The 19,003-nt window shown below is 55.3% G+C and overlaps 1 protein-coding gene across 4 annotated transcripts in view; it reads left to right on the top strand.

The window, feature by feature from the left end:
- Nucleotides 1-19,003, top strand: part of CALN1 (calneuron 1) — a 492,584-nt gene that overhangs the window by 27,149 nt on the left and 446,432 nt on the right. For 2 of the 4 annotated variants that reach the window (XM_032328183.1, XM_032328182.1), the window contains exon 2: nucleotides 10,218-10,407. The exons of the other annotated variants lie outside the window; for them this stretch is intronic. In XM_032328183.1, coding sequence (XP_032184074.1) covers nucleotides 10,289-10,407 — 119 coding nt within the window. In that variant the 5' untranslated portion in view covers nucleotides 10,218-10,288. The remainder of the gene's footprint in view (nucleotides 1-10,217; nucleotides 10,408-19,003) is intronic. 4 annotated transcript variants of the gene reach the window in all.

Genomic DNA, 19,003 nt, shown 5'->3' with positions numbered 1-19,003 from the left:
CACGTTTGCGCCCCCCACGGCCTGGGTCAAGGCTCCGGCCTCAGCTCCCTGTGGCTCCTTGCGGCTGTCCTGCTCTTCTCGGCCTCGTGCGGTCCTCAGCTGGGAGCGACACCCCCGGTGGGATTTGGAACGTGTCAAGGGTGGGGGGAAGGGGCCCCTGTAAGCGTGGCGGTCGGCTTGTGGAGCAGCCATAGCAAAGGCAAAGGAGTCTGGGGCCAAGGCCGCTGGTCTCTGGGCCGTCTCTACGTGGGCGCTTCGGGACCCTGGGGAGCTCCATCAGAGACTGATGAGGGAAGCCACGGGTGAGACCCTGACTTCCCCTCCCTTCCCCGTCCCCAGGGAGAGGCCGGCGGGCCGGACACACAGCGACCCTCGGGCCTGGGCGCCCACCATCTCAGCCACCACTCTGGCTTCCAGAATTGTCCCTCCCCTAAATGAGGCTGGGAAATCGTGGTTCTCAGGCCAGAGCTAGCCCACAGAGAGAGTCTGGCCACTGCTGTTCCTGTGTGGTTGCGCTCTTTATCTTGTCGCTTTGAAACTTGGGTGTCGTTGCCGGCATGTAAGAGTCAGCTGGTTTGTCATCGTCACCATCTGGATTTCCAGTTCTGTAAACACCACAGCCGGCCCTGCTGGACGTAGCCCCTCACGGCAACAGTCAGTCGGTGACGAGCTGTGGCTACTCCTTTGGACGAGGGGAATCATTCCATCGGAGTCTCCCACCACCTTCTTGCTAGACGTTTGGCTTTTTGGCTCTTTATATGACTGCCCTGTCCCTGCGGGCACTGGGGTCACCATGCCCTGCTGTGTAGCAAGGAGCCAGGACCGATGCGCCCACAGATCTCATACTAATGTGAATCAGACCAGCGCCTGGCCAAGAGGAGGACGGACCATGAAATACCGCTGACGGGGGGCCTTGAAGACGGACCGACATCTGCTCACAGCTCTGGAGACTGGAAGTCTGAGGTCACGGTGCCAGCATGGTCGGGGTCCGGTCAGAGCTCTCTTCCTGGCCGGTGGACAGCCACCTTCGTGCTGTGCCCTCGCACGGAGGGGAGGGGGAGAGAGAGGGAGCAAGAGAAGAAGAGGGGCGTGATTGTTTCTTTCTTCTTAGAACGCCGCCCTCATACAGGATTAGGGCTCCACACTGACCACCTCCATTAACCTTAACTGCTTCTTTAAAGGCCTTGTCTCCAAATCCACTCACGTTAGGGGTTAGGGCTGCAGCCCATGAATTTGGAGGGACACAGTTCTGTCCACAGGAGTGAGCGCAAGAGTGGCCGCGGGGGTGGAGAGGGGCGGGGGTGTGAGGTCCTTGCACGCCCCACCCCGAGAGCTCCTGGCCTTGCGTCGGGGGGGCCTCTGGCCTGCGAGAGAAGCTGTGTGGCCTTTGGGCGTTACTCAGCCTCTCTGCTTCAGTCTCCCCCACTGTAAATCGGGCAGTGCTGGGTTAGTCTCTTTTGCAGGTTGCTGTTTGGATGTTGACACATAATTTTACGGCCCGATGAAGGACCCAGCCCTGTGTGGGCACATGACACGAATGATCCTGTCCTAGTGCCAGCGCAGGCCCCCTGGAGCTCCCGCGGGACTTCCTGACCCTGGGTCCTTCCCTCCTGATCCCCGCGTGTGAGTCAGCCTGTTACCCCCAGCCTGTTACCGCCCCAGCGTGTGAATCAGGCTACCCCGCGGCTCCCACCCGGGGACGGCGGTGAGGAGAGGGCGTTCGCTGATAGTTCAGTCTTTACCTGCCGGAGCCCAGCTGCCCGCAGGAGTGTTTTCCTCTTAATAGGGGACTCTTCGGAGCAGAAAGCCTCCGAGACAGCAGGGACAGCGTGGAAGCAGAAGGGAAGGGAACATGCACGGATGTAGCAGCAACGTCTGCCCGCAGGGCCATCTGCCCCTGCACGAGGTGGTCCCCAGGTCTGAGGGTGGGGCTGACCTGCTCCAGCAGGGTTCGGGGCATTGGGGCTCTGGGGAGGTTCTCGGGGAGCTGGCAGAGCCGGACCTGTCACGGCCAGGAGACAGACGCTGGGGTGTCGTCCTCCTGGGACAGCCAGACCTGGGGCTGTGCCCTCTGTACTCTGGGGGCTTCTTTTTAGGGGCGGGGAGAGGGATCCTCCAGGGAGAGCTGGGAACACCGGGGGTATCAGTGGCTGTGCCCGGCTGGTTCCGGAAACTTCTTCTGAGACTAGGGGACAAAGGACTTTGACCAAGGCCTGGGGCTTGCTTTGGAATGAATGTAAAGTATATTTTTAAGCTTTTGTTTAACTTCCAGCTGGTGAACATCCGGTGTGCTGCTAGTTTCAGGGTATGACACGGTGACTCAACACTTCTCTACGCTTGTCGTGATGAGGGTCGTTTTCTTTTGTTTGAGAGAGAGAGAGGGGGAGAGAGCACGCGCACGCGCACACGCACACGCACGGTGGGGCGTGGCGGAGGGAAGCGAGGCTTCAGCAGACTCCGCACTGACCGTGGAGCCTGACGTGGGGATCGAGCTCAGGAGCCTCCGGTCATGACTTGAGCCGCAATCAAGAGTGGCGACTAACGGACTGCACCACCCAGGTGCCCCCCACAAGTGCCCTCTGAGCCCCCACCACCTGCGCCCCTTCCCTCCCCGCACCTCTCCCCTGCGAACCATCCGTTCGCCGTCTCTAGCCGAGTCTGTTTCTTGGTTTCCCTCCTTTCCTTTGTTTGTGTGTTTCTTCCATTCCACACGAGTGAGGTCACGGGGTCTTCTTCTCTGACGGACTTGATGTCCCAGTTTGTCTTTCCCACAACAGGTTCTATGGGGCAGGACGGGCAGGACGGGCTTGGGGATCAGGTCATCCAGTGGCTGTCCCTGGATCGGCCCAGAACCAAAGGGCAGGCAGGCTCATCTGGGCGACAGAGGCCAGGCGGGGGCCCTGGGGGGCAGGGTGGGGTCCCAGTGGCAGTCGGCTTTCTGGGCCCACGTCTGAGAATCTTCATTTTCTGGGGAAGAGAGACCAGCCAGGAGACTGGGTGTCCCAGGGGCAGCGATGGCTCTGGTGAGGGGAGCGTGCTGGGGAGGCAGGGAGCCGGTGCCCACACCAGGGTTTGTGACTGAAGCCTGCGCCCCAGAAAACGAAGATGACCTTCCCGGCCTCCAAAGGTCTTGACATGCTTGGGACCCAAGGTAGGGTCCCGTGTTTGTCCATCCTCCTTGGCCATGGCATGTGTGTGAGTGACACTTGGGTGGCATGCTAGGTAAAGAGAGAGGCTGTGGGTGGCCAGAGGGACCCTGCCAGGTTGCGCTGGTGGATCCCCGAGGGCTGGGCAGGAGGGACACTGGCCAGGCGTACCTGTAGCATCTCTGCAGAAAGTTAGCGGGCCCCGGTGGGTGGCTGTGTTTGAGCATGTGGTGCGCACCTGCCTACTTCTGCCACCACCAGCTCCACAGTGCCTTGTGCCTCTGTTTCTTCATCTCTAAAATGGGGATAATGTGAATACTAATACCTTCATCCTAGGGTTACTTTCAGGATCAAGTTAGGAAACTCAGGTACAGCACCTAGACGTATGCTTGGTACCGAGTACTTAATTTGCCTCAGACTATGACTAAGTATTTATTTCATCCAATTTAAGATCGCCGAGATTGTTAAAAGTCACCCCGATTTCAGAGATGTTAAAACAAAAATCATTAGAGTCTTGGAACTGATTAAATATGGTATTATTTGGTTATGAGGGACCAGAACGGAGGGACGCCAGGTCCCGCCGCCTCTGCCAACACAGCGAGTTCGACGTGACCTGACCTAGGGGTCTTCTCCTTCCGTGTCCTTGGGTCAGAGGCTAGATGTGGGTCCAAGGTGGCAGGCTGGTGAGCTTCATGGTGGAGGGCAGCGAGGGGGTCCCAGCAGAGCCAGCTGAGCCCTGCAAGCTGGGACTGGCAGGATCACCAAACACCAAGTCCTGCTGGGCTGAACCCACGGGGGCTTCTGGAGACCAGACCGAGGAAGCCGATGTCCCCTCCTCTCTCGCTGTGTGCCGAGCAGGAGTCCCAGGTTACGTAAGGACCATTGTGTTGTGAAGTAAGACTGGCGATGCACGTCTCTTTAATTTGCTTACTGTTATTATTAGTAACAACTGAGCCGCCACGGACCTCACAAAATCACGACGCACCACTGCATGTAGACCCTATATTTAAGACCAATTCACGTATCAAGGTCACGGACCGAAGGAGTGTCTGTAACTGCGGAAACTCTGGCCACTGCGGTGAGCTTCTGTGAGATCAGTCTGCGTGGAGGCAGATCATGGGGGCTGCCCCCCAGCACGCCCCATAGACAGCTGACTTAACGGCAGCCGACATTCATTCAACAAGAATTTACGGGGTGTCTACTAGCGCCAAGCCCTGAGCACATCTGCAGGGACAGGCCCAACTACCATGTCAATGATCGTAGCAAGGGTGGCAGAAACTCTCTTGCACCATCTTACTCAGCCAAGAAAGCTAAGAAAGGGGCCCCGTCCTGTCCCCTCCTTTTTAACCTGGCTTCCCCATCTCTGTAATTAATTATCGAGGATTCTTTTGGGGTTTCAAATGTATAATTATGTCCTCTCTAAAGAGCGAGGATGGTTTTATTTTGTTTCTTCCTTCCCAATGCTGAGCCTCACACTGCTTGTCTATTCCTGTCCGTTAATGCCCACAGCACGGTATTAATAGTAGCGGGGACCGCAGCAGTGAACAGTCGTGGTGATCGAGACTTTAGCCCGTAAGTAAGGGGCTGGATGCTGACTTTTGAACAGATGTGGACACAAGGAAATATCCAGTTTCCTACTTTACTGTGGTTTTCCACCTCCAGTTTAACTGCTCAGAGCCCTTGATAGTTCCCGGCTTTCATTTGGAGGGACTGGAGTTTAGGCTGCTTTGCTTGTGCGGCTCTGAGCCAGGCCATGTCGAGACATCCAATCCCTGGAGGACTAGTACTTGCAGAATGATCCCACAGGTGCTTCTGAGGAACCAGTTCCCGGCTTTGGACTTGGGTTAGAATCTCCGCTCTGCCTGGGTGTACATGTTATTTCCATATATCCAAACTATTTTGGATAGAAATGGGTAGAAAGTGAATTTTCACTATTACAGTACATTTAAGGGAGCGTTTAGCCTGCGCTTTTGTATTTTTCAGGCACTCAGTGGACATTTCCTACATGCAAACCAGCAGTTTATTCTTTTTTTTTATTTGTGCTTTTGAAGACTCCTTGGTATTAAAATATTTTAAGTGACGGTGAGCAGTCACTTCTGCAGGACAGTCTTAGAGTCAATAAACACGAGCACAATGGTCCGGATTTGTTGTGCAGCAGCACTTTGAGCAGCGTTTTCCTCTCTGACGACATCTCTCCTGCCGAAGGAGCTCCAGTGCTCACGGGTTCCGGTAAACACAGCACTTAGCTTTGGGGCTGGTTGGAGCTCAAACTATGCCCTGACTTCTTGCTCTCAGCCATGGTACCCACTAACCACCACATGGCATGACCCACTCCACTCAACCCTTCATTAGAGGCACCGTCCAAACAGGATTACAGTAAGGGAACACTGGGTCACTCTTGGAGAGATTGTCAGTTGGTACAACCACTGTAGAAAACGTTACGGCGCTTCCGCAAGCAGTTAAAAATAGAATTTCCATAAGATGCAGGAAACCCACTTCTGGGTGCGTATTCAAGGAAATAAGTCACCATCAAAGAGACACTCACACTTTCATGTTCGTTGTGGGGTTATTCACAGTAGCCAAGATGTGGGAACAACCCAGTGTCCATCAACAGGTGAGTCAAAATAGAAAATGTGATACATATACACATCTCTCTCTCTCTCTCACACACACACACACACACACACACACACACAGAGTTATTGGAATATTAATCTGCCAAAAAGGAAGGCAATCCTGCCATTTGTTACAACAGGGATGGACCTGGAGTGTATTCCGATAAAAATACAATTTATTTGTGCATCAATTTGATGACCCATGTGTGGAGGGTTTTGAGAGAAAGACCCATGTGCAAAGCCCTCTGCAAACATCACGGAGCATACAGTCACAATTATAACGTGCCTGGGGCTGGGGCTACGAGACGCAAAGGCTCTAACTCGATGCCCGAGGCAGTCAGAGTGGTGGGAGCATTCTTGGTGGACACTTGAAGTGGGTCTCAGTCTGGATCATCAGTCTGGGAGTATTTTGCTGTCCTGGCAACTGAACAGAACCACTCGCCCCACACGTATGAATTATTTATGTCAAACAGATGCAGGCTTGGACACTCCAGTGGTAAACACTAGATTCTCAGCCACACCTTACTCCCACAGGTATTGCAATTTTTAGATATTCCCAAAAGGGACCAAAATCCACGAAGGACTGAGTTTGCCTGTGACCCACGTACCCAAATAGATCCTAGGAGACCTCGATGCTGGGATGACAAGGTGGCCCGTCCATGCAGACTCCAGCCCCGTCTCTCCCTTCCCCCCAGGCAGGCATGGGGACCCACCATGTTCCTAAACGGTGGGACCGGAGGGCAGAGTCCACACCTCCCTCCCAGACACTCTCTAGGACAACCTGGTTCTTTGAACCGGAGGGACAAGAGAACCTCCTTTGGCCTGGGCTTGTGTCTGTGCCCCATCTTGATTCTGGGTCCTGTGAGACTGCGTCTTGTGGTGCGTTCACTTCTGTGCCACCGTCACCCCTGTCCCACTGTGGGTTCAGCCCAACACCCGCCTGAACAGAGTGGTTCGGCCACTGTCTGTGAGGTGTGAAGGGAAGGAATTAATCGTGATGGCTGGCATGTGGTGTGCTTACCCCGTGCCAGGCACTTACAACAGCCCTAGGCAGTAGCTGCTGTTATCATGAGGTCCATGTTGCTGGTGAGGGAAAGGGAAGCACAGAGAGGTCAAGACACCTGTCCGTAGCCACACGGCCCACAAGCGGCAAAGCCAAGACTTGAACTGCATGGTTGGAGGCGCTCAGCCGTGTTCTCAAACACATCACGACCCCCAGTCCCTGCATACCATGGGCTGGTAAAAGAGGGAGCCGACGGAGCCCGTGAGTGCCCAGAGTGCCTCCCGGTGAGGGACCAGTGCTCAGGAACGCTTCGGGTGTTAAAGGAAGTGGCTGTGTCAGCTGGGTCATTGGTGGTGACATGAAAAGCTGAAGAAGACATGAATGTGGGTCAGGAAGGAGCCCAGAGCTCTAACTTCCAAACCTGGGCTCAAAAACCCAGCTCCTGGCTGACCTTTCGGGTGATAATAAAGATAACTGGCAAATGGCATGAAGGAGACATTCTAGAAATTAATTGTCCTGAGGACTTTCTTGAGGAAGTGAGGTAAGCAGTTAACCTGGGAACAAAGAGCTATTTTCAGTAGGTACTTACGGTGGGTCCCAGCGTGCGTACGGCCACTGGGGACTTGGGAGGGCACGCAGCGTGGCTCTTGTCTTTGAGAAGCTCCGAGCGAGATGGGAAGACATGGGTCCGTCTTCTATGCAGATGCCAACGTAGAGTGTCTCATTAGTTGGCCCTGGGCCATCAGTCCCAGCCTGTGGAGGGCCTCTTGGTGTCCCCCATGGTGTGTCAGGCCAGCTATGACCTGGAGAGGAGCATTCTGGTGAGATGGCTTCTGGCTGGACCAACCCTTTCTGGCCGAGGCACCAGCCCCTGGCTTTGTGTTTCTCTGGCACAGCGTGAGTGCCGCAGGGAAGGGCACCAGAGGCCAGCTGAGCAGCAGGAGAAATCGTTCCTTATGGGAAGCTGCCATCCCCAGGGCCCAGGACTCCTGTCCAGCTGTGAGCAAGTTCCAAGTAATTAAGTGGATGGGTTCTAATGCCCTTGTGACCGTCAGTGTGGACATCCTCTGCTGAGAGCTCCTGGCAGGCCTTATTGTGGTCTTGGCAGCCAGACTAGCCCTGGAGGGTGCCCCTGCCCTGGTGTCCACTCTGCCTGGAGGGGGACTGAGGAGGGAGACGACTCAACACATCCAGAAGTTCTTGTATATGGGGGGTGGTCGCTCTCTTTCGAAATCGGTGTTTGCTACAGCGTGGATGGTGCTAGGCCTTTCATGGCCACCAAAATAATAGGTCACTCTTCTTTTGTGTTTCTACTGTCATGACCCAGGATACTTGTTTTTCCTTTTTAACTTAACATGACAACTGAAGGTGACGGAAAGACTTTAGACATGTGTGCAGCCCGTGCGGGCAAGCGGGGGCTCTAGTGTGTGTGAACCCGAGTCGTGTGCGTATGTGTGGGAGCGCATCTCGGTGCCCGTGTCGATGGGGCAGTGCGTGCAGCCGTGTGGCTGTGGGATGAGTTCTCCTGGTTGTGTGTGGGTTTGAGGATAGGTGCTGGGTGTGGGTCTGAGATCACATAGAGACCGTTAGAGGATGTCTCTTTGTAGGGGGTCTCCGCGGCCCCAACCTTCGGGGATTTCCAGCCCAGTCACACAAAATAGAGCCTCAATTTTGGGGGACTGTCCAAGCCACATGCCCAAACCCTCAGAGAACCGAAGATCTTATGTCAGGATGATCCAAAGACCATCGTCCAGATGGTCTAGACTGACCTAGATTATGCAGGTTTCCGGTCCAGGCGGAAGATGCAAGCCCATAAGCGCGCAGTCAGTTAACAGGCCTGGCGTTCATCCTTCAGGAGCTGACCTACCTTGGGCACAGGGCAGAGCCTGTCTCACAGAGCAGGGGTGGGGCTCACACTCAATGCCTACCATGCAACAGATTTGAAACCATCCTTTACCACAGTGATAACGTCCACACACACCTCTTCAAGGCTTTGTGTTTCTTTTTTTTTTTTTTTTTAAGATTTTATTTATTTATTTGACAGAGAGAGATCACAAGTAGGCAGAGAGGCAGACAGAGAGAGAGAGAGAGGAGGAAGCAGGCTCCTTGCTGAGCAGAGAGCCCGATGCGGGACTTGATCCCAGGACCCTGAGATCATGACCTGAGCCGAAGGCAGCAGCTTAACCCACTGAGCCACCCAGGCGCCCCAAGGCTTTGTGTTTCTTAAAGGCACTTTCTGAGCCTCATCGCCTCTGGGCTGGCTTCTGCAGGGGATGCTTCCCGGACCTGGAGGGACAGCTCTCGCAGAATCAGAAGGCTGCTCTAGAGCAGGGAGCCTTTCCCAGGAGGCGCTGTGCAGGCGCCCGGCTGAGGAATGGAGACTCATCTGTCTTTGCCAGGAGAGGCCGGCGCCCGCTGCGCTGGGCAGACCTCCCCCCGGGCCGGCTCTTTCAGACAAGGGCTCGTGCAGGGCGACCAGAGCTTGCTTGGTTCATCACCAAGTTTCTCCCAGTCAAACTCTCCGTACCTCGCATCTCTTGAGACTCTTTGTTTTAATTTCCTTTTAACTTCAATACGGAACCAAAGAGAGCCAATATTGATTAAATGTTCGTTCAATAAGTGTTTGTTTCACAGCAGTTATTTTAAGGTTGTCCCTGCGTGGGCCCACAGGACACAATGTACATCTGAAGGACTCCCTGCCTGGAGCTTTTCTCAACGCAGTGTTGCCAGGAAAGAGGGAAAGCATTTGGACAACCGCAGAAGTGGGCACCGCTGAAGGGTGGCTTCGGCCCAGCCAGGTGCCCTCACCCGAGCCTAGATGTAAAGGCCGAGTAGGGATGAACCCGGTGTTGGAGAAAGAGGAGAGGTGAGGCCAGAAGGGACCCCAGAGGCTCCGTACACGTGGGAGCAAGCCTGACGGCAGCTGGTGAGGGGATGCTAATCTTGGGTGCCCCTTGTTTTGTCCAAGGAAGATGGGATGACGTTGACCCGGGACTGGGAGCAACGTCACGGGCTTGGCAAGGATCCTCTCCCTGGGGCGGCTATTTCTAACTTCTGGCCCCGTTAGTTTCTGTGGCTCTGCTGATGTCAACGGCAAGGCAGCAGATCGTGCGGGCCAGGTGCTGGGCTTTCTCGCAAGGTGCAGTCGTGCTGGAGGTTCCGTGGCTCTCCACGTGGCTTCTATTACAGCAAAGCCCTTGGGAGCGTGAAGGGAAAAGTACCTGTCAATATTAAGGTTGGTTCCAAATGCACATTACCGGTTGGTTGTGTAATGCCCTCGGGTGACCCCGAGGCCTTGTTCGTAACTAAACATCTGTCACGACTGTTATGACTCATCTTGTGCCACTGTCCTGTCTCAGCGCGGAAGGGAGGGTGCGGACCACCGAGGCGGCTGACTTGAGTAAATAACCCACCAGCAGGTGCCGGCAGTAAGTTTCTGTCAACTCCTTGCAGAGCGTGCGTCTCCGCCGGCGTTCCCTTGATGGGCTCACAAACCTCTCTGAGAACATCGCTCTGGACCTCCGATGCGGCTGCCCGAGCAACCCGGAGAGGGGAAGCCTGAGAATGAGGAAAAGGGGGGCGGAGGAGCCCCCGGAGGGGGAGAGGAGCCGCCGAGGAGCCAGGCCCCCGACTTCCCCACTTGGCAAGTCTTCTTCCCCCAAACCCCCTCGGAAAAGCGCTTTCTCGAGTGTTTGCTCAGGACTTGATTGTTTTCAGCCCGCAGGTAGGGGGTGGTGCGGGGGCTGGGAGCCTTTGCTGCTGCCGAGTGTCCCCCTGTGGGCAGGGAGAGGACGCCTCACCCCTCAGGGAGGGGTCCTGGGAGGAGGGGTGTCCCAGCCGGGTACCGGGTCCTGGGAGGAGGGGTATCCCGACTGGTGCAGAGATCAAACGGTTCGTCGTGAGCCTGACGGGTTCCCACTGACTGTATCTGAGACGTGTGCATGGGGCAGGGGATGGGTTTGAAAACGGACCTTCTCAGGACCAATTAGTTTGGAGGGTGCTTGTTAGGACAAACGGAAACAGATGTCCCTTATAGAGTGCGTACCCTGGGGCTGGGTGGGCGCGGAAGCCTGGCAAAGACAATCTCCGTGAATCCTCGTGATAACCCCAGAGGAGGATTGTTAACCCCAGACTTTCAGCAACTGGCTCCGGATGGCGCAGACAAAGGTCAAGCCAGGATTCCTACCCAAATGTCTCTGAATCCAAAACGTACCTTTGTGACCACCGGCCTAGCTGCCTCTCCGCACTCACAGGTGAGGAGGTCAGTGCAGGGCCGAGGGGCTGTATGTGCTCCAAGCCACAGGTTTCCTGGGGTTCGATTCTGCTTTTTCTTTTCCTTGGAGACATTCCAGGATATAAACACTCAAGAGGAATGTCAGCTCTGGGTGGTTTTGTAGGGAGGGAGACTGTGATCTATGTGATGCTGGTGTCGTCGAGTTGGTCGGCGGTGAGTCATTCAATCAGATGTCCGCAAATGGTCCCCCGAAGGCTTTTTGGAATGGGCTCTTGGGCCCTCTCTGCCTCCAGCAGCCAGAAGTGCCCAAAAGTGGCAGTGGTGGGGGCCACGAGTTCATGGTTGGGCTGCGGGGGATAAAAAGGAAGTGGGAATATCTTAGGGGACTGCAGCTCCTGATTTTCAGCAGTTTGTCCCTGGGGCCGGGGGCTCGACGGCAGGGCCCAGCACACGATGCTGTAAGACTCTATCCAGAACCTTCTCTAACACAACTCGTGGTTTGGGAAATCAAAGCTGGGAGCTGACAAGACCCTTGGCCAAGGGCGTGTTCTGCTGAAGGGCAGGCTCGGAGGGTCGGCTCGCGAGGGCTGGCGAGGTGTGGGAGGACGGTCCGGGCCGGCCTCCCCGTCCCAGCTCACCCCTTCTAGGAGAGGAGCCCGAGAGGAGGCATGACCCAGTCCAAGGGTGAGTTTCCTTGCTGGCCTTTGCTCAGACTGGGATTCGTGATAGACTCCTGGGTGCTTGCCCTGAGAAAGTGGGGGGCGGGCACTTTGGGGGAAGGGTCAGGACTGGGGCAGAGACACACGTCTGCATGTCCTGTGTGGGCTGTGGCAAATAGCAAGTGTGGCTGGTGCTACAGAGGGAGAGGACCGTTGTCCACCCTGACGGCTCCAGAGCTGTCGCCCAGGACGTCACCAGGGCGTCCGACGGGGTCAGACTTCTGCTCAGCGTATTCGGACACGAAAAATATTTCCTCATTTGTTCCTGTGGCTTTGGGACTTAGAATTCTTTAGCCAGACGTGTGATGGGCATGAATTCGAGAGCGTGGGTACCCCTGTCTCCAGGGGCAGCAGTAGCCCAGGCAGAGCAAATCTGCTTCTCCCATGCCTTCTCCCTGGGGGGTGGCATTCATTCTTTTTGGACCCCAGGCTGAGGGCCTCTACGGCTCCAGGATGGTTCCCATCATGCATTCACACCCACGACCGCCACAAACATGCGTTTACATACTCCTTCCTTGGGGGCACACCCACACATTTCTCAAAGATTTCCTTATGCAATGGGCAGAAAGAGAAGATTGAGATGGGGCCACGGGAGTGGCTTCCACCCTCACGGTCTCGGCACAAAGGCTGGGCACGGAGGGGAAGGGCACACAGCCTGCGGGGACATGTCCTCACGTCCGTCTCCGGCACAGTGACTTGTGGAGCACATAGTCCTCTTGTCCTTTGTTCCTGAGCTGCGAACCTCCTTCAGAGAGTACCGTATCGGGGCCTGCAGAGTGTCGGGCCCTCCCCAGACCCTGAAGCGTGCTGGGCGGTGGCTCATGTGCTCACACCTAATACAGGCAGAGTAGACAGAATTATAAAGCAGGGAGGCATCTCTCCATGTGTCCCATGTACCTGCCCCAGGCCATTCTCACACCTCCTGATACCATTTTGGTTGCAAGTAACAGAAATGAGGTAGAGTCTCCTAAATGAGAAGAGGAACGTGTTTGGAAGACTTCGGGCAGGGGTTGCCGGTGGAGGGGTTGCCTCCGAGTCTCCAAGACCTCAAAGAGGACTGGAATGAAGGCCTGGGTGATGCAGAAAACCCAAGAAAGCTGCTTCCAGCGGCCCGTCTGCATGTCTCCAGTCTCTCTGTCCATAGGAAAATCATCCTTGCCAGATAGCTGCCAATTTTGGCAACCAGCTTCGACAGAGAGTCGGTGTGGTCTCAATTCCAAACTCCCTCACTGTTCTTTGCTGCCCACTCCCAATGAAGACAGCAGTCCGAGGGAGGAGAGTCAGAGGGTGAGCACTTGGGTGCTTCCGCTGTAAATACATGGGTGGAAGAGCAGGGCAGTGACCAGAGAAGTAGGTACCTTGTCGACACAGCCCCGTGAGGTACTACTGGCTTTTGTATACCATTCTTGAAGTTGGCCGCCCATCCGTTAAGCAGTTAATAGTAACGTGCTTGCTGTTAATGCTCTAAGCTAGAGCATTTAAAAGAAGGTGGTCCCCAGAGAAGACAATTCACTAACAGAACAAAAAGTCACTAATGGAACCGAAGCGATGGGGTAGATGAAGCTGGCTAGCGGCACTCAGTGCCGTGTGCAAAGAAATCCTATGTGGAGGGCAGGGACTGGGGAAGTAGGGTACCCCTTTATACCTCCCAGTTTTCTCCCCGATCTCATCCTTCAATTTATAAAAGAATTCTGCAGACTCTCTAATCCCGTCTTTGCCAAGTTGTAGGTAGACTTTCTCTTGACATACCTTCTACTTCACTTCTACTTCATTTCTTTGAGCCTGTAAGGGCACTGGTTGTGAAGACCTGACTTCCTCTAGCCAAGGTGCTCACTGCTCAGCCTGGAAAACTGGCGGGAGGGGGGGGGGGCGTCCTTCCTCTTTTGTCCAGACTTTGGACTGGGTCTAGAGCTGACTCATGGATACTCAGTAGGCCCAGAAGACCAGCCGGAAGGGAGTCCCCAGGAGTAGAGAGATACCCAGGTGGTTTCAACAGATGACAGCTCAGTCAACAGCCCTACCGCTGTGGTGCTGCCCCAACCCAATCTGAAGGAGGCTTTTCTACTATGGGGAGAAAGGAATGTGCACTCTTGATATATGAGCTAAAAATAGCCCATGTTCCAAACAAAGTGTTTTTAGTATTTTGAAATGAAAACGTGTAGGCAAAGCAAGGACTCAGAACACATGACTCATTAAATTGCGGACTCTGAAAGCAACGGACATTCAAAGGGAATTTTTCTTTCCGTATTTCTCCCTCCCACCCTTGCTTTGAATAGCTTATAAAAAGAGTCTCCACATAAACAGGACCCATCAGTTCCTCCACGACTTAAGGTCCCGCACGGTGAGAGGCAGAAGGACCTCCATCTCCGTGGCCTGCTGACTCAGACGGCCTCCCTAGCTGGGCTGGAATCGGCCAGAGCCGCCCCGCTGCCGGTCCTTCTTTTCCTCCTCATCCTCCCCGCACGGTCCCTAAAAGGTGTCTAGGGAATTCCATGGCACCTCTGGGGCCGCTGCTCCTCGCTGGATCTCAGCAGCGCTCAACTCATCGGCCATACCCAGGATGCCCATCACCAAGAAGTGGCTCCAGGGACGTCTTAGGGGAGAGTGCGTATTGATTGGTGCCTCGCGGGAGGCAGCTGTGGGCAGCTCCGTCAACTCAATGGATCGTCTATGGGCTCATCATGGGGTTGGGAAGGCTTGGGCTGCATCAGTGGTGTTGTTTTCGGTCTCATAGAAACCTTTCTATGGTCTGAGTCTTATGGGGAACTCAGTACTTAACGCAGAGAAGAGGATCTATTCTCAGTGGAGTAAGGTGTGTGTGTGTGTGCACGTGCACATGTGCGAGCGTGCAGCCTTGGGAGACTGGGGAGGTCCTCCAGGACCCCTGCGATGAGGAGGGCTGTGTTACCCCTGAAGAGGCTGTTGGGACACCTCCACATCACCAACCCTTAAGAGCTGTGTAAAAATCACCCCCAGCCCCTCCTAGTCGCCATGACATGCTTCACTGCTGATGATCACCACGGTTCTCCAGTGCCTTACTCGCTTCTTAGCGGCTGGTCGAGTCTCGTGTCTGTCCTGAGTCCCGGTGTCGTGTGAGGAAACTAAGACGGCCCTTGGGTCACCAGTCAACATTTTCACGTCGCGGTGCCTCCGCTTCAACGCCAGGGACTTTCCTCCGTCTCGGCCTTCGGTCCCGTCTCGGCCGTCCTCCTGTCTCCTTCGGGAGCGCCTCCCTCCCGAGAGCTCACGCGGGTTCTCCTCTCTTGGACCATCTGCTTTATGGCTGTTTATGATCGCTGTTCCTACTTCAGGATGTGCGGCCCTGTGAGAGAAAATCCTCCACGGGTACGGGGCCGGCGTGGGCGACCTCACCTACGCACAACCTTCAAGCCCAGTGGGCCCTTGCTTGGCTCAGGGCTTCTTCCAGGGGTCAGGGCCCCTCCCGATTCGCCACCACGACTGAGTCAACCCCGCTCTTCCAAAAACAACGTCACTTCCTCCTTCCCCAAGAAAACGAAGCTCCCAGGAAGACGCTTCTTCAACCCCCGGCTCCTGCGTTCGTGTTCGTTTTGCCCTCCCTGCCCATCACCGTGGAGGAGGGGGTCCCTCTACCAGGCCAAGGACCACCTACCGCGTGTGTGCAGACGTCTACTTCCTTCTTCACTCTCTCAGGAACCCTATTCCTTCCGTCCTACCTCCTCTGTTACTCGTCAGCCTCTTTCTTCTACTAATCATAGACATCTGCTCTCTTGTCACTTATCGTTTTTAAAAACCGATAGGTTGTAATTTTCTTCAAACTTCTTGAAAAATTGGCCGATGCCTGTCTTAATTCTCCCCCTTTCCCTCATGGTGGTCTGGCCTCGGTCCCTGTCAGTCCGCTGGTCCCCGTCTGGCTGGAGGAACGGACAGTGTTAGAGGAGAAGGAACAAGGCCGAGATACGGGCCAATTCGGACTTCCGCTCATCCAAGTTACGGGGGAGTTTACAAGCTCTATGTTTGTGGGCTCTGCCGACTAAATCAAGAGCGTTTCAAACAGAACCCAGAAATCTGCCCGCCGTCCCCTTCTCTTTGGGACGTTCACTGACAGCCTGTCGGGTCCCCACGTGCTCCAGCTGGGGGGTCCCCCCCGCCACGGCGTCACGTCCGGAAGCGCGTCTTGCTCTCTCGGCCACTTCTCGTCTCCTCTCTCCCTTCCCGTCCTGGCCGTCCAGTCGGGACAGCGGAGGGTCTTAGCCGCGAATCTGACCCTCACTCCTTCTCAGGGAGACTGTCTGACCCCGACTCGGGATTTCTTTATTCCAGTGATTTTTCTAACGCGACGCCTAGCAAAGTGATGATCCTCTGGACGTCACGTAAGTCAATATTCCTCTGAAAGGGCTTCATGCTGAGGAAGGTTCAGAGGACGCTGGTGCTTTATCTACCTCCCGGAGAACATCAACGCACAGGACAGTCTTAGACATGCCCTACCGCAAGGATCGTGGTTTATCTTTGTTCCGCCGGCTTTTCCAAACAGCTTGAGCCTGGAACACTGAGCGTGAATAAATGTGTGTGTGCGAAAGCCTGGAAGTCACACACTGCGTGGTTGTTTCCTCTTCCTGGGGCACGCTTGGTTCTCAGATCGAGCGAATGGGAAGAAACTGGAAAACGGGGCCAGCGAACATTGACACCGAAACCCATTCACACGCTGCAGGCTGGTGCGCCAGGCTCTGTGCCGGGTGCGGGGACAGAGTGAATCGTCTTTCTCCTAACAAGCTTGTGGGAAAGGATGGACTTGTACTCATCGTGGAGCTTGTGTGTTAGGATAAATTCACGCACGGGGCACGCCGAGGAGCATGTCACACGCGCACGTCCACACACGTGCAGGCTACAGGACCACCCCGGGGCGCATCATTCACTTGCAAAACAAGGTTGCGGCGTGGCGGCTCCCCCCGCGGCTGTACACGACACACGGAGGAAATGAACACGCGTCCGTCCACACTCGCCGTTTGTAGTTATCAGCAGCCACGCTGCTCCCGGGTGTTTTTCTCGCGTAACGATGTATTACCCACGTCCTCCTGCGGCTGGTGCTTTAGGCCGCTCTGTTTCGGCTCCCGCCGGCAGCGCCGCCGGGAGCGTCTTTGTACCGTCATCCTAGGAACCGGAGCGAGTCTAAATACACATTGTCTAGAAGGGAAATTTCTGGGTCAGAAAGTCTACGCACGTGTCCTCGTGCCGGACTGGCCAAGTGGCTCTCCGGAATGATCGTCCGGGTTTGCCTGAGGGACGGACCCCCAAGGACAGGGCCCTGGAGGGGCGGGGAAGGGACAAGATTGGAGAAGGACGGGGAGGTGGTGACCAACGCCGCAGCGCCCCTGAGGAAGCGAGACGCACAGGGCCGGGGCACCGTCTTCACGGAGGAGAAATTTCGATGCGCACAAAGCGTCCATCCCGGACCGCACAGAAAATGCCACACATGGTCTTAGCTCACGCGTTTCAATCGTTTCCACCTGCCTGGAGATTTTCTCCAGAATCTCCCTTTCGCCAAGGATCCCTTCGTTTTCTGTGAGTCTCTAATGAAACAATGACACGAATCTATGATTAACGCGGACGTTCATAAGGGGCGCCGGGGTAGCTCTGTCGGTTAAGCGTCTGACGACGGCAGTGTGGGTCGCAGCCTCGGGGGCTTAGGACCGAGCCCTGAGTTGGGCTCTTTACCTGGTGGCGACTCTGCCCTTCCTGCTGCTCTGCTCTCTTTCTCTCAAATAAATAAATAAAATTAAAAAAGAAAACACTAAAAAATTTTTAAAAATAAAAAGACCCACGTTGACATTAATAAACATCCTCTGAAGGCCCTCCAAGCTCAGTAACCCCGTTAGCCCCTAGAAATTTGCTTTCTTTGGAAGGGCTTTGGGCATTAGGCGTCTGCACGCTTGTCCTTCTGGCCCTTGCATCAGGACGCGGTGGCAGACCGGGGCTTACTGGCATCTGGGATAAACACAGCACCCGCTCATGCACCGTCTGTGTCCCTTCTCGGCTGGAAATCTAAGACAGTTTAGGGTAAACCGAAAGTGGATACGAGATGGTGCGGAATGCTAGTTTTTAAGACAAAAACATTCAAAGAGGTTTCTTGCTGGCAAAGGGCTATTTCGGACTATGACCCCGTAACGATCCATCATCAGAAGCCCTTTTAGGAAAGATTTGGAATCGTTGGGCTGGACCCCATGCATCCAGAACACGCACGGTGTTTGTATCAAATTTTTATTTGAGCATTTGGCTCCTGCGGAGAAGTGGGGCAGAGAAGGTGTCTTGCTGCTGGCGGAAGACGGCAGAGAAACGGCATTTTGCCTCAGGATCAAGTCAGCCTTGCCCGTCCCAGGTGCAAAGGGAACTGAGAGACACACCCAAGGCCGGTCCTGCCGGTTGTCTCTCCAGCCTGTGCCGCCGGAGCCACGTCTGGCTCTCTACCTGCGGTCCACACGTGGCCACGGCTGGAGCCGCTCCCTCCTGGACCTCTTATCCCTCCTTAGTCTGGCTTCGTTTTGTGATAAACCCTTCCAGACCTGCTGGGGCCATAAACCCAAAACATCTTATGCTCGTGGAGTCTGTGGGTCAGGGGTTCTGTGGGGACAGCGCCTCCCTGCTCTGTGACATCCGGTGCTTCCGTTGGAAAGACACAGACAGCTGGGCTTGGAACCGCTGGGTTGATTTTCAGGCTTGGAGCCCGGGCTGAGGAGGCTGAAGGGCTGAGTCAGCTGGGATTCCTCCGAGGGACCCGTGCTTCTCATCCAGGGCCTCCGGGTGTGAGGACAAGCGTCTAGGGACAGGCCTTCTAGGAGGACCCGCTGGGACCTGGTTGGCCTTTTATGACTTTGCCTTGTAAAAATCCCTTCTGCCGTATTTTAGTGGCCAGAGCAGACTAAACCCTCCCAGATTCAGGCAGGGGGTGTCGAGACAGCGCCGATCAGGGCGAGGAAGTTCAAAGAATTTGGTAAAGCTTCTTCTTCATGGACGCTGGTCCTTCTGCCGCCGGATCCCAGGGACGCGCCTCTGCTCCTGGGGGATGTGGGAGAACCAGATGCAGGGGTGGGTCAAGGTAAGGGGCGTTCCCAGTGCTCTGAGAATCCTGAGCGGGATTCTGAACACTGTGTTAGAAAAGCGTTAGTGTCTTTAAGTTACGCACCCTGGTACGTCCCACGTGGGCAGAGACCCAACGCGGACAGGTTTCAGGAAAAGTGGCAGCGAGCGCGTTCCGGAGGGGAGACTGGCCGGGGCTCCGACACGTCATTATGCGAGTGGGGCCCCCCACG

The sequence above is a fragment of the Mustela erminea genome, chromosome 20 (genome assembly GCF_009829155.1).
Source record: "Mustela erminea isolate mMusErm1 chromosome 20, mMusErm1.Pri, whole genome shotgun sequence".
Taxonomy (NCBI): Eukaryota; Metazoa; Chordata; class Mammalia; order Carnivora; family Mustelidae; genus Mustela; species Mustela erminea.
The sequence above is the reverse complement of the archived record's forward strand: the minus strand, read 5'-3'. Positions and strand labels throughout refer to the sequence as shown.